The following is a 15,867-nucleotide window of genomic DNA, read 5'->3' on the forward strand; positions in this document are numbered from 1 at the left end:
ATCTCACCCTGGGTCAACACACCTGAATCACATGATTAGTTCATCATCAGGCCTCTGGAGAACTGAAGACATGTTGAGGAGGTAATTTATCCATGTAAATCCGCTGTGTTGGATCAAGGAACATCTAACACCGGCCCTCGTGGACTGGGATTGGGGACCCCTGGTGTACACACATGATTTTTACAGTCTCCTTCCAATCAGGTCCAAAGGCAGAAGAACAGTGTATTGTTTGCATATGTGGTGATTGAAGAAATGTTCCCTTCCCTTCACTCACTGTCTGCACACCAAAGGAAAGCAAAGAGGAATCGGGGCTGTGTTTGTGTGAAGTTTGATACGTATCAGATGCAGTCTGGTAATGAACATGTCTTCAGCTCGTTGTTTGGGAAACACGACAGTCAGCCTCATCCTGACAGGAAGTGACGCCACACTGACAGGCTGCCAACCTGGAGACAACCTGTCACACCAACCTGTGCATGCACACAAGCCTAAAAGCAGCCGCTGCGTTACCCACAACTCGAAAGTTTTTAGAGCTTTAAACATGCACATAAACGATGCAGCATGTCTGATGGATTCTGGGGCTGCTGGGGTTTTATTAACATAGAGACTAGTCAGCGAGCTTTTTAAAAACTCTGCTCTTCTACTGGATGAACTCGGCTCTCCTTCCCATAGCTAAGAGTCAGCTTTGGAAGCTTTAACACTGGCGTTCCCATTCCGCCACACCATCCATCCGGATGAGAGAAAAATGTCTGCCCGCCTCGTCCCCAAAGTCTCATATAGGGAGAAAAATATTCTGAAGATGCTCTGAATTGCTTCTGAGACACTGGGAGCAAGGAGATGTGTGTGTGTGTGTGTGCATACAAGGTAGAGGAAGAGGAGGTGGAGGTTGGCGGTTGAGCAATGTGATTTCTGCTTGACTGTCACAAATCTAGCGCAACAGGAAAATCAATTTATCCCTGTGTGTGCCTTTTTGGCTCCGGGAGAGAATCCAAATAGCAAGGCGAGGCCCGGATAATGTTACAGTGTATTGGATTTGCTTCATGGAGAGACAGCGAGAGGGAGAGAGGGAGAGAGAGGACAAAGAACAGGAGAAGCGAGGAGACGAGGGAATCACAGGCGTGCTGCGGAGCTTCGACAAGATAGATTTGTGCAAGTGTATGGGTGTATGATAGGCTGGCAATCTGTCAGTCTCCACCTCTTTTCACCCCGACTCCTTCTTATTTTCTCTCACACACACACGCGTGTGCAGATGACACCGTCAGTCATCCGAGCGAGCGTATATACAGAGGTGATTTATGTGTTCAACAATATATGTAAAGTCAAACCATGAAATCAAGTTTTTATAGGTATTCGTGTTCTTATGTGCAGCTGTGCGCGCTCACTCCAGTGTTATTCTGCTGGTGTGTGTGTTTGGCAGCCAGGTGAAAGGATGACATAATGAAGTTGCTCTCCTCCGACCGTTGTCAGGGGTAACGTGTGTGCTCATCCATGTGACGTGTCGCATCAGTCCACCGAGTGGGGCCGACAGGTGACAAATAAACACGGGGCACATGCATGTGTGCATGCGCGCACGCACACTTGAACCTACTTTTTTATATTTTTGTGAATAACTGCACACACTATATAGACCACGTAGAAAGATGAGTGTATTCCAGACCTGCATTCTTCCTAATGGCCAGCAGCTGGCGTCAGCACAAGTCCAGCTGTTTGGCTGCTTTTACGCCTTACTCGCTGCAACATGTCGCTAATTTCAGTCAGAAAGAGAGCTGATCTCATTCTGTCTGCAGTAATCTGTATTTGATTGTGTTGGGACGTCACACAGCAGAGAGCAGGGTCATGATAGACGGAGCTGAGGATGTGCATCAGCTGACCATCAGCTGATCAGTAGGAACTATCAGCTGAGTCCCTGAGTCCTCCTTCCTGCAGTTTCAGATGTGACGACCAAAGTTCTCTCGTGTGATGTCAGGGTAGCTACGTCCACCTAGCATCATGACACAATGTGCTGACATATACAGCACGCCTGTAAATAATTTAATAGGACGAAACCATCAATGCCAGCAGCGCACACTGACGTCAGCCGAGGGATGCAATTTATAAGCGGCTGCGATGTTTCCGCTGACAGCGGCCCTAATGGAGCAGAATGGAGCAGAGCAACAAGTCATGTTGTGTTGTGACTTCTTGAGTGGAGCTGAAACTACTGCAGACAGGTTTTTCACACTAATTAAAGCGTTTATTAATGCTTGTGTTTTGTTGTTTTTTAAAGGGCACTACTTTGAATATTAAAGAGCACGATTTGATGGCACCGGAGCAACACTCTGGGAACAGCGCTCCCATCTCTCCTCGCTCCGAAATAAAGAGACAACGTTCGCTAAAACGTCCCAACTTGTGACAAAGTGTTAGAAAACCGGGCGTTGGTAATCAGATGTGTGCTAACCACATTAGTTCTCCCGTGTCTCTGCGAGGCTGGCTGCTCCTTGATCTAATCCGAACTGATTGTAGTACAGCCTCTAAAACACGCCAGATGTTGCTCACTGCTCCACGCTTTATCGCCATTTATTTGGCACAGGGAATATTTTTGAATATTTTCTTATTAATCACGTCCCAGCGATCGGTTTCGCTTCCCATCTTTGCCGCTTCACTCCGGATTCTCGTCATGATTCTTGGCACGCGCGCCTGGAAAACCACTGTCCCAGTTTTTCATTAGCGTCAATCACTCCGGTAAGCGGCTGTGAGGGGAACAGCAGGGGGAGGAGGAGGTGGCGGCGGGATCTCGCTCAAGACATTTCGCCCCGCCTCGTCAGAGTGACTGACGGGTCCGAGACATGCCGATGTGCCGGTCAGCCGCTCAGCTGTGAGGAGAGGAGGCGGAATGACAGCGAGGCCGCGCGCACACTCGCGCGCCTGTTCCAGGCAAATCAAATCCACACTCTGTGTTTATCTAAATGGTTATGTGCTCCACTATGGCCTCGGGAGACAGACAGGCACACCGTGCATTGTCTGATAATCCTGTTGGTGCCTTGTTTAGCCTGCCATATCTCAGATAAGGCTACAAATCAGATGGGAGGTCCTCCACTACCAGTCGCTCTCAATTCATTAAGGCTCCGAGTGGATGGGAAATATCGCCCGGACGTGGATGTCGGATCCACAGGTGGAAGGAAGACGGACGTGATTAAAATTCCCCCGCCATGTAGGGACGCGTTTCTACAACGCTGTGATCAAAGACTTAACAAATGTCTAGTGTGCTAGGACAAAAACTGTGCAGGAAATGAACAGGACATATTCCTGTGCCATAATATTCCTCAGCACTGTGAATTATGAGTTCAAATGGGCCCGAGATATCAAAGTCTAGACGTGTGGGATTGATATTATTTAGTCTTCTGCTGCAGCTTCATCCCGACTTCTACCCGGCAGAATGAAAATTGATCTGGATGGATTACATGCCGAGTTGGAGACGAGGGGAAGAAAGAGATGCTATTAAACAAAGATGTTGGCAGATTTATGCGACGGGTTATCGGCGCCACTCTGAGAAAGAAAGGGGTGAAACTGCTCTTCAAACACCTGATAACCATCTTAAACGAAGACGCTGATTAGGTTCAAGTTTTTGATGCGAAAGCTTTATCCTCACCTCCAAATGGCACGCTGTTATTTGTGAAATCGCGGTTCCGCTTCGGGGTCAGTTTTCTACATGACCTTTTTAAAATCCTATTTAAAAACAAATGAAAACAGCAGCATCAATGTAAAGGTCAAGCAGAGAGGTGGGCGTGATGACTGGGATTTTCTCCAAGAAGCAACAAGTGCAGTGACGGAGCTGCTGTAAAGATGCTGCACAGAAAAAACTCAAACGGAAACATCTAAACACGATCCTAGCCACGCCCCAATCAGTGATGTCACAGCTGCTCGTCTTCATCAGCTGTCAAAGTGCGCATGGCCCGGGTCGTGTTTTGACAGTTTTTTTTAATTTGCTTTCCAACAACAGCCTCGTTTGGTGGCACAAAGCAATTTCCCTTTAAGCTGTAAAGCAATTTTAGGAAATTTCCCAGGGAATCCAAGACGGAGGTACAAGATGTAAAACGCGGCGTAGCGTCTGCTTTCAGCTGCAAATCCTGTCAGTGACAGTTTTGTTTGTTTGCAGTGATTAAACTAATACAATTATCAACTCAAGTTGCACATTTCATCAAGACGAGATTAGATTATCAGGATACGGATGCGCGTACTTTCTGCTCTAATGGGAACCCTACCTGGTGCAGAGGTGTTGGCAGAGGGTCCGCTGGCAGGTGAGATGGGGCCCGAGCCCGAGCGGGACTGCTGGGACTGAGTGGAGCCGGCCGGAGAGCCGACAGGGGATGGAGAGGGCCCGCTCCTCTGGCTGGGGAGGTGGGGGGAGGCGTGAGGGGAGAAGGGGGACTGTCCCTGGTTACCGGTGCTTCCCTGCTCCCCTTGGCTACTGCTGCTGCTGCTGGAGGAGCCCCCGGCGCCAATGGCCGAGCCCAGGCCAGCCTCCCCGGTGGGGAGGTCGTCGATGGAGCCGGAAAGATCCTGGAACAGAAGAAAAGACTTCCAGTGAGTATTTACAAAGCTCGCTCGAGCATTTGATGAGAGCTGACGTGCAGCAGGTGGCAAATGTAAATGTAAGCTTCAGCAAGCGCAAAAGTTTCCACCTGCGTGTCAGAAACGCACAACTGTGCTGCGAAATCCTCCTTTACAACAAAAAGTTAACAATGCAACATATTTCACAGGATTTCATAAGGTGGCAGAGGTTAAAAGATTAAAGGTTTAGTTTGCGTGTGCACGAACAAGAGCTGGTGGCTTTTCTGGGAGCTACTTTATCCCTGAGAAAAAGTCACTGCAGTCTTAACGACGGCGGTTAACACGGCAGAGAAAAAAATCCCACAGAAGAAACCGCTACACCGGCTGCTGCGGTGAAAATGAATTGTAATGGGCTTTGGTTCAGACCAAGGGTGAGTTCATATTACAGTTTGCATTCCCTGTGGTGAGTAGAGCGAGTGTGTGTGTGTGCACTTAGCAGATACCCCCCCAAAACAATTCCAGGGAATCCCCGGGAATATCGCTGACAGGATCCTGACAACACAAAGGTGTGCAGGAAGCGGGAAGGACAGCAGACCGGGAGAGAAGGAAGTAGAGAGAAGACCGGATGTGATGTGAAGTGATGAGCTGTGATGGAATGTGATGGCTGCCACACACACTCGGAGGACGCCGGCTCTGTCCCAGCTGTAGATATCTGTGGGGGAAGTCACCTGAATGACCTCGGTTTTCTGGCTGGTGCCTGCTCGGAGAAGGGGAAGGGTGTACGCCAGCTGATCCTACCTGCAGCGCCCGGCCTGTTGACCAATGTACTCGTGAACCACCTGAGCCCTGCGTGCACAGCCACGCCTGTCACCGCACACAGACGGTGAATAAACCCAGATCTATGCCTACGAGCAGAGAGGCTGTCATATCTGACATGTTTGCTGTAATGTGGTCCATTCTACTTAAAGTGGCTTCAAATCATGTGAAAATGGTTCGGCGGTTCCAGTCGAGCCACTCGATGATTTTTAGGGGTTTGCTGTTTTTCACACCAGCACGCACCGTTTTGGAAGTTGTTAGGAAAGTTTTACAGCCTTCCTACTGACACTGGCGATGGTTAAGATGTGCTGACATGTTGACTGTGGAAAATCTAACACAAGGTGTTGAAACGGCACTTTCTCCTAGGCTAGTCATCAGCTCATTTGCACACGTATTTTCAGATTGTGTTCACTTAAAGAAAGCACGAAGCTTGTTTTTCTACACATGTCAGAGCGAAACGACTTTTTTCTCCTTCCTCTACCAGCGTGTAAAATCTCAAAAACCGAGACAGGCGTCCCCCATCTCTCTCCATCCATCAAGCGTGGCTTAGCCTGTGGAACTGACAACCAAGTCAGTGTGGCAGTCTGTCCACGGCTGCTTGTTTTGGTTAATGCGATCTCGGCGCTGACACACAAAGCCTTTGTTTTCCATCATGCTGCTGCGAGTGCCCACCCGCTCTGCCAGCCTGCCAGTCTGTCGCCTGGCATTATCTACCCCCGCTCAACTGAGCACACGGGGCACTTGCTTTCCTCTCTCATGCTCTCTCTCCTTCCCTTTTCTTTTCCTCGCCCATGGTACCACTCTGTGTCCCGGCCAATCACGTCAGCCAGTGTTCTGAGCGCAGTGATGTAACGCGCCGCCTCCGCCAATGGGACCGAGTGTTATTTTTTGGCTGACCGGCTGCCTCGGGTCCATGCCGTTTGACACGGAGGGGTTACCGTGAGAGTTGATGTAACCATGGTGATGGCTTTTCCAAAACACTGAGAGCTAGTCGGTCGTACAGCTATGTTGTTAACCCACAGGCTAATTGTGTGAATGGATGGGAATAATTGCATTTCACCTAATTGGGAGCTGTTGCCAGCTTTTCCAGTGGCAGTTTCGGGGTGGGAAAATGCGTACCAGTAATTCGTTTAAAGACTGTTAGGCTCATTTGGATTATACACACACTTGAGCACAGCTGTGTGGCCCGAGACCAAAAAGGAAGAAGCACTATGCAGCCCAAAAAGCCGGGTGCGCTTTACTATAGAAACGCGCATTTTAAGGGACGCTTTAATCGACGTCCTCACCGTCAGCGTTCACAGGGCTGCGTGCTACCTGGCTAACTGGCATGTGCAAAGAATCAAAGGCAGCCAGCGAGTTAACTAGCCAGGCAGGCACGCGGTCGGGGGATCCAAACGCCCAACAATCTGGGGCCCCAATCCAAAGTGGCCCAAATCCAATTTGTTTGGCTCAGGGCTGCAAATTGCTCTGTGCATTGAGTCTCCAAATAGCTGTCAACCACTCCCGCTTGGCGTCCTGTATCGCTTAATTCGCTCCTGGAGCATGTAATTGTCATAATAAGAAAAATATTGAGGTGATAATAACCAGTTACTTTGAGATGCCCCCCCGCCCGGCCTCGAGACACACACACACGCACGCACGCTCGCGTAAATGCGGTCGCATATACGCACACATAATGGGCCGAGACCGCCATCTACACATTTCACACAACATTGGAGAGGCAGTCGCTCATGACCCTTCACCTCGCTGGTGTCGGTGCCTGCCTGCGCTCTCGTTTAGCGCTCCTCTGTTTGTGTGTGCGTGACAGGAACACAGGCTGCCGGGCTGTCACAGCAAGACATGCTTGAGCACTGATGCGGCCGAGGGGACAGATGAGGCAACGCGCACACACACACATACACACTCCCCCATTCCTCACTCATACTATTGACCTGCTCTCACTCTCACACACTCGCACACACACCCTGGGAGGGGATAAGGCATCAGTGTGAAGCAGGGAGCTGTCACATCCAGCAGACTGCAGGCCTTTTCCCCTGACCATGGTGCTGATGTTGTCTCCTCTCACCACACACTGGGAATTAATCAAAGTTGCTATGGAGGAAGGCACCGAGTGTGTGTGTGTGTGTAAATGTGCTTGTCTGTCTAGACAGGGAGGAGCCAATGGCTGCAGCTTCCTGTGGGCTACAGGAAAACAGAGCAGTGAAGAAACTAGCCTCTCTCCTCTCTTTCCCGTCTACACATAAAGCCTGTTTTTTCTGTCTGCCCCAGTCAGAGGTGCAGCATGGCTCAGGGCTCTCCACCAGCTGGCTCTCCAGCTAACCCGAGCCTGAAACACACTCAAACACAGCAACCGAGCCTTCGAAAACAACCTCCCTCATATGGACTTTTATAACTCGGCACCAAATATAAGAACACGGCTCCTAATATTTTCCTTTGGTCCAATACGGACTCGTCGTCGTTAGCGGTCAGCTCCGTCAAATTACTACACATAAATATTTGATCTCGCTGCGAGAGTCTCTGGGCACACAGGTTGTGAAATATCTGCACAAATGAAGGATTACATTTTTAAAAATTCAGCAGCAACATCTCTTGAAACAGGCTTCCTATTACTATAGATAATCAGAGAACAGCTGTCAGCAGTGTTCACGGGGACTCTGTTTCTGGAAATGATGTTTTTGAATTATTTAAATGTCACTTCTTAATGCTGTTGGCACCACAGATCGAAAGCCCTTCACTGCACTGGGGGAGGCTGTGGGAATACTTCCTATTTGGTCCCTCAGTTCTTTCCGCGGACTTTTGTGCCGTGAACATCTCTCTTCACAGACGTGTAAAAGACTAAAGAGAACCGATCAAACCTTTTTCAGCGTGCGCGCAAACCCGGGAGTATCATTTCAATGTGAAATGTGAACATTACCTTGAATTCTTTTCAGTGTGCATTTCATTACAGCGCTGATGTTTTTTACCGGTGTGACTATACATCCATACAGGACCCGCTTTCACAGGTCAAGAGTGAAATCCATTATGATGTTAAACCTTGAAAAAATGCGCGCTCGGCTTCGCCGTGCTGCAGCGTGCACTGAAATAACACCTCGGTGGGCTCGGAGGCCGGTTTTATTCTCCGTTTCTCTTCTCTGGGTAAATACGATGATGTAAACTGTAATTAACTCCAATAGTTATCGTTTGCAGGCCTGAGGGACAGGTCTTCTCACGGCAGCGCCGCGCTCGTTTATCGGCTCCGGCCGCAGTACTTTCTATCTTTATGGTGCACTGGAGACGAAGAGGAAACGCTATTACACAAAGATGCTTTTTTATCCTCTCCCCAAACCGTAGATTGAGGCAAAATCCAAATGAAATGCCATGCAAATGAATCCAAATGGACTGCTGAATGTCTGCGCTCGTGTGTGTTTGAAAGAGGGTTTTAATGCGATGCCCCATGTAGAGCACCAAACCGTAATACCCTTCAATAAGTGCTATTAAGCACAGAAATAAGAAGAGAAATGAGAAGAAGAGAGACACTTTGTGGAGGAAGATTTAACATAACACCCACTCCATAATTTCCCTCTCTGATGTCAATCAGCTGGAATGTGTACCGAGGCTGCGGCGATGATGGTAATTGGTGACGATGATGAGAATTGATAGAAATGAAGATTATTTAGACACTCGCTAGCTGCGCATTATCATACATCGTGCCACCGTTTTAATATTTTTCTTTCGTTCACGCAGGACTGTGCAAACAAGCCTGTGCAGGATACGTGCACGTGGGTGTGCTGATGTATTTATGTGCGTGTTTGTGAAGATAAGAGTTTGTGAAGAGTCTCTGCCACTTCCCGAGGGTATCAAAGTAAAACTTTCTGTGAGGACGAGAGGCAGACACGGAGACTCCAAATACACTCGGGGGAACTCTTTGCAGAGATGTTTGCCATGCTTCAGGCTTGCCAAAAACCCATGTGGGCTTTAGGCTAGCACCCAGCAGGCAGTGAAATATGTTAGCGTGCCAGCCCACAGACCTCTGCCTGGTGCCACGAGCTTCGAGGATGAGTCTCGAGCGCCTCGAGTTTCAAACTGCCAGTCATTTACGCCTGCCCTGGACCGCCACGGCGCCTTTCATTTGTCCACTGACCATGACTTGGCAACAGTCAGACCACAGCACGGTATTTAGGGTGTTATGCTAAAGCACATTAGGATACTCTGCATAAAGTCCTCCATGTTGGTTTGCACGGAGGTTTTATCAGGATAGTGACCTGAGTTTCTTTGTTTCTTTGATCTCCCAGCTGTGGCTTGAATGGTTTTATGCCAAGAATCGTGCATGAATCAGCTCTGTGGATTCCAGTAGTGCATTTTAGCCCTAAGCTCCCGGTTCAGTAAAACCAACCAGATGTCACAGGCGAGCCGATCTGATTTGGAAACACCGAGTCGCTTAAATCCTACTTTGTCATGTATTTCACTCCTACTGTAATCTGTGACCGAGGCTGCGCCTTCATCGTTCGTCGAGATCACAAATTACACAAGAATTATTATTCCAACAACTTTTCCTGCTGGCGGTTCATCTTTTCTATACAGTCAACGATCAGGACACTTAAAGTCAGTGAGGATGTGATGGTAAGATTGATGCACAAACATTTACAGGTGTACAGGTGTTTCTCTGCACACCTGGCCTGCTGGGCAGCATGCTGTGGAGCTGTTTTAGGCGTAATTAGGTTTTCTAAGCAGTCATAATGCTGCATTTGTAAGGTGGAGCGATGATTCCCGGCTCTAATGTAAATATATGCAGAAGCAACTCTGCACGTTGTTCACAGGACACAGGCCTGTATTATTGAGCAAAACACTAGTTTGAACCACAATTTGTGAATACAGAGGAACTATTTTGTGGTTTAAAGAGCAGCCTGCACTATTTGGAAGTCTACATTGTTAAAGACAGTCCCTTTGCTCTCTGTCTGTTTTTGTTATCCGGAACAAAAGACGCCTAAGAACAAATCGTTCAAGGCTTCCCAAAGTTGTGCAGAGGAGAGCCACAGCAGCACTAAAAAGAAATTGTGCTTTTCTTTTCACTCCTGCTCCCGCACACTTCACAAAGCCTCGACAATCTCTTGATGATACCGCTGCATCTTGATAAGAGCGAACGAAAGCTCTCTTTGTTTTTCAGCACCGGCGCCGGGATGAAAACCTCAGAGCGGTCCTGGAGTTAAGGGGTCAAAGAGTCGTGCGGACGCCCGATACAGGATAGCAGCAGAGTCGCCGGGCTGGGGGTCGACGCTGACATCGATTTCACCGAATTAACAATTACTGCTTGTCGTAAGATAGGATGGGGGCTCGCTGAGTGATAACTGCCCGGCTCTTAAGCTTCTCATACTGTGGAGATACGGGGAGGGCCACTTTGAAAGGGACATTTGAGGCCCTATTACCCCTAAGCTGTTAAAGACGCTCCAAATCTAGCACCGCTTGTCTCCAAACCAGAGGGATTAGTGTTGAGTTTCATTCCGATTCCCCTGATAATATGCCAAGCTGTGGCAGCTAGAAGTGCTTAGCCACTGGGTCGTATTCACTTAACGCCCCCCCACGGTTCCCAGCACCGGGCGTAATGACAGGAAAGCGATTCGAACGAGCGACATCATCCTTTAAGTGGCTAAATGCACACAGAGGCCGGCCATCTTTGCTCAGGTACAAAGTGGAAGACGCCGCAAACACCGACACCTTTCACGCCACGCTTGGTCATCGGTATGCTGCGGCGGTTTAACGGCGGCCGAGCCCGCTCACTGTCAGAGCTGCTGAAAGTTTTTTTCATTAGTCCGCAAAGGTTCTTCACACTTTAGTTCTTAGTGCACAAGCCGACCACGCACACACACACACACACACACACACACACACACACACACACACACACCCTATTTGTTCTGCACGTATTGGTTCTGCTAATGTTTTTATTTATGGCATTCCAGCATGACATCCTGCCATCCACCCTCCCCCTCCTCACCTCTCCACTCACCCAAGAGAGAACTGAAAAACAACGCATGACACACAGTGTGCATGTGTGTGTGTGTGTGAGAGAGAGAGAGATGGAAGGAGAGGAGTGAAATAAAGAAATAAATAAAGGGGCCCAAATTCCTCATTTCTAATTCAACTGCTCGTTCAGCTTAACCTCTCTCTCCTCAGCAATTAAAGCGCACGCCACATCCTTCACGCTGCGTACAGCCGAGGCTAAATAATGCAGGGGGCATCCAGCACCCGCATCCTTTATCATCCCAAATGACAGCCATTTGCATATCTCCCCAGTCAATTAGAGCGCGGCGGAATAATCAGCCCATAATTGGGGGAGAGCGTCGGTAATCACCCGCCCTGGCACACCGACAGGGCCATTGGAGGAGTGAGGGGGGAGAGGTTGGGTGTGTGTGTGTGTGTGTCGGGGAGACAGTCCACCCGACTGCAGACTCTTCACTTCAAACTAACACGTCCAAACAACGAGCCCAACTTCTCCCTGTAATGCTCTCGTCCTCGCTCTTCGCTAATTTGCACGTAGCAGCTGCCTCGGTCTCTCAGACTCGGCCACATTATTTCTAAGCGATATCTTTCATCAAAATGGGCCAGTAAGGAACTTTAATAGCATCAAAACACAGGTTTCGTTCCAGATGTCATTTCTACATCAAAGCTCTGCTGGCGTCCAAGCGGGATTCGACGCTTCGCGATCGCTGACGTCAGTAATATGTTTTATTTCCGTGCCAGCGATTCGGTGCACGGATCTGCCCAAGGTAACGCGGAGCGACATGTTTCTGCCTGCCTGTGAGTCTTCAGTGAAAGCTTTTAAATTCACACCCTTTTCCTTTTATATGGCAACAAAGCAGAACAAGGACCAGCCCAGAACATTGTGAGAAAGACCGCTGAGACACTGGGAGGAAAATCCCTCGCCTGTCCCCTTTAGATGCAGACAGAGTCGTTTCATGGAAGTTTTCTGGGCAGCTTTGAAGTGCAGCAGCTTCATCGCCTGTGTATTTCCTGCTGAAAGGGGAATGACCATTTTTGTCAAACAACGTTTCCTTTAATACACTGTAACCTCCCTTTCCTCAGATGCTTTGGTGCTGTCCTCTGAACATGACAAACAAAAGGATGACTGGAGAGAGAGAGGGAGAACGAGGGGTTGACAGTAATGGGTGCAGAGTGTGTGTGTGTGTGCGTGTGCAGAGTGTGCGTGCACGTGCAAAAGAACATCAGAGAAACCCAGGCAAGGTTAGTTGCCGTCTGCAGCTCCATCCTTTGCGTTTCCCCAGCTGCTTTCTTTTACCCCGTGCCTTTGTGTTTACTCTACCCAATCCAGTTCAATGCTAGCCAGCGCCGCCTCTGTGGCTTTTCAGGTCTACTGCTGCTTTGGAGAGATGAAACACTTCTCCTTGATAGAAGTTGCAAGAAATAAAGACAGGAAGTTGGAGCCTGGGGGGAGGGGATGGAGAGGGACAGTGCGGGGAATGACGGCGGTGATGATTTGGTGCAATTTAACCTCCACAGACGGGGCAGAGCAGACGATCTGTGAGACAAAGCAGTTCAAACAGAGACAAAAAAGACGTTTGTGAAGAGACCACAGAAAACACAAGAGTGGCAGCGTCCTTTACCGGCTCTCGCCGTCCACAGGAGGAGGAAACATCGATTTCCTTTTCGCTCGCTCTCTCTTTTTTAAGGGGGTGTCTTTTTCTGTTTAATCCACCATTCCTCTACTCTCGGGGGATCTGTGGCATTTCCTGCCAGCCAGCCAGCCCTGCGCTGCATCACTGTCAAAATGACTCTGATCGAAACAGGGGCGAGGGAGGGGGATCTGGTTTAAGAGTCTGGCTTGATTGGTGCATGGCTAAACTCTTCCCCCATTGGACGTTCCGCCTGTCGGTGCGTCTGCCTCGGAAATCTATCAGCCCGAGCTGCCGATCAATAACGGGAACGGTGGAATTTGGAGACATGTCTTATCGTGATCTGTGCACACTAAGAATTTCTGTGCTGTAAATTCATCATTTGCTGCAGCATCAAGGCAGAAAATCACAGCAACCACTGATTATTCTGAGGAACAATATTTGCTCTGTTTGACCTTCAGCTGGGATTATTCTGCAGCTCAGATTGAGGAACGTACATCCATGATTTGTTCACAGAGCTTATTTCTAACTGAAACTGACCCCAAAAACTTCAAAAATCAAAAATGTATACACAGTTTTACTTTTGCTCATTATGAGAATGAAAAATAAAGTAAAGCGAGGTCCTGAGGGCACACGTTTGATCTCTTATGTGGTTTCTACACTGTCTCCATATTCATAAGGAGACCGAGCAGGTGAAAATTGTCGCCACAAAAATTAAGAGAATTATTTGAATATTTAAACTTTTGTGGGACGTTTAAATATGTAAATGTATCGTCTCATTAATTATGCACACATCTGCATAAATCTGTCATTTGGAAAGAGCAAAACAAAATATAAAAATAATTGTGCTAAAAGTATAAATTGAGTTTGATCATTTGAGTGAATGTTTGTGAGTCTGCGTTCACGAGTTTGTGGCCGTTTGTCGTTACGTCCGCACGCAGGCGGATGACTCCATCTTTCCTGTTGTAGTATCCGTGCATCCTCACGAGGAGCTTTCTAAATGACCGCCGCTCACTTTGGCTGCTGACAGAGGAATAAAGGAGGATTCTCAGGTCGATCAAGTCATATGAGGTTATTACGGCAGACAGACAGACAGACAGCGGCCCTCTCGGGACAGGCCCTCCTCGTCAGCCCACATTTCAGAGCGTTCAAACAAACTTTTTAGCGGTGAAAACAAATTGGGCTCACCATCAAAGAGACTTTTCAAAAAGCCATTTCTCTATGCCAGTTCAAAAGAAGCCCGGTTGGTAAACAGGCATGGAGAATTCACAGCGCAAATATTGCAGGAGGTCCAAACGGCTGGAGCTGCACCACAACAAAGGCGCGGGGAGAAGGAGTGGAGGGGTGTAATTCATCACATGCTCAACAAAAGCAAGTGTGACTGACTGTCCATGACCAAAGAAACAAAACAAAACAAAAAAACTTCTCCTTAATTGGAGAAGCCGTCGTTTTTTTCATTCCAAAGCCTCTCCATCTTTGCTTTTTTCTCTCCATCCAATTTCGCGCTGCTCAGTCCGTCCTTGCCCTCTACGCCTCCTCCCCAATCTCCTTCTTTTTTCCTTCCCCTCCCTTTTCCCCCGTTTCTTCATTAAAACAGCTGTGAGTTATTCTGGCCTCCGACTCAAATTAGAAGCCAGACAGCAGGAAGAGGGAGAAAGAATTAAGGGAGAGGAGGCTAAAGAAAAACGGGCCGGGAAGAAAAGGGATGGTTGAGAAGCAGAGAAACCTCTGGGTGCTATACGGCTTGTGAGATTTCTTAACAAACAGACAGGCGGGCAGAACGAGGCCTCGCCGCGCATACCGCCTTCCCATCTACCTCGGGCAAAATCTCATTTGTCGGGGATTCGGCTGAAGACCGGAGGATGGAGAGACAGAGATCGAACGAGAGCGGCGGCGGCAGACTCGAGCCGTCATTAGCTATGCACGAGACAAACTGCTGACACAAAGTCACACGGCGTGCTGAGCGGGGGATTGTGGGTAGGCAGGAGGAATCCATCCCTTCGTCCCTCCACCTGCCTATCGACATCTGCGGCTCTCCCTCGTCTGCCTCCGGTTTTTGCAATTACAATCAAAAGACAGCATCCCGCCCCCCCCCGAGCACCGACTGACGGCTTGGATTAACCGAGATGCGGCGAGGCCTTGGGATGCTGTGTGTGTTTGCATGCGTCTGTGCCTGTCAGCAGCCCTTCCTGTCCGTCTCTGCCTGCATCCTGTATTGTTTTGTATGTGCGGCATGCTCCGCCGTCAGGATTGATGTGCCAGCTTCTGCGTTTGTGTCTCTGCCTGTCTATCAGGTGATTGTTGCTTAGATATTTGCAGTGTGGGCTTGTACATATCTGCACTGCTGCATTAGCATGAATCACAATGCAATTATGCATTTCAATTAAATCCCACAGTGTGGATCACTTGGAGGGTTTTTTTTTTGGCCAGAATCTGCAAACATATAATCAACTGATTTTTTTTTTTTCATCTTCAAAGGCTGATCGATATTAATATTTGATTTAAGCAGCATCTTAACAGGTACAGACAATTTTAAAGAGCACGCTCAGCGCTGTGGCTCTACGTTTAAAAGACACGACAGACACGGAGAAACGGAACGAAAAGTGACAACACAAGCAAATCAAAAATTTGAGGATATGGAAAGAAATCACAAAGCTGTCAGAGACAAAAGAGCGTACACACGCACCCTCCGAATTAACTTCAGTGTTGCGCCGCCACGTCAAACATGCAACCGTACAGAAAGCCGTCCCTCAGAAGGCAGCGGGTAAAGTGAGAGGAACAAAAACACGTCAATCTGCTTTGTCCAAAAGAATCCGAGCTGCTGCGTCTTCTGCAGGATTGTTTCTTGAACTCTTCCCTGTTAGACATCGACCGACGTCATCCATCAGGAACGACAAACGTGACATGACAGCTCTGCTTA

General features: G+C 48.5%; 1 protein-coding gene across 8 annotated transcripts in view; it reads right to left on the reverse strand.

The window, feature by feature from the left end:
- The window catches only part of LOC113012405 (AT-rich interactive domain-containing protein 1B-like), a 211,899-nt gene that overhangs the window by 46,247 nt on the left and 149,785 nt on the right, over window positions 1–15,867 (reverse strand). For all 8 annotated transcript variants that reach the window (XM_026152589.2, XM_080293915.1, XM_080293918.1 and 5 more), the window contains one exon: window positions 4,236–4,533. In XM_026152589.2, coding sequence (XP_026008374.2) covers window positions 4,236–4,533 — 298 coding nt within the window. The remainder of the gene's footprint in view (window positions 1–4,235; window positions 4,534–15,867) is intronic.

Source organism: Astatotilapia calliptera, chromosome 19 (genome assembly GCF_964374335.1).
Source record: "Astatotilapia calliptera chromosome 19, fAstCal68.1, whole genome shotgun sequence".
In the NCBI taxonomy this organism is placed as follows: Eukaryota; Metazoa; Chordata; class Actinopteri; order Cichliformes; family Cichlidae; genus Astatotilapia; species Astatotilapia calliptera.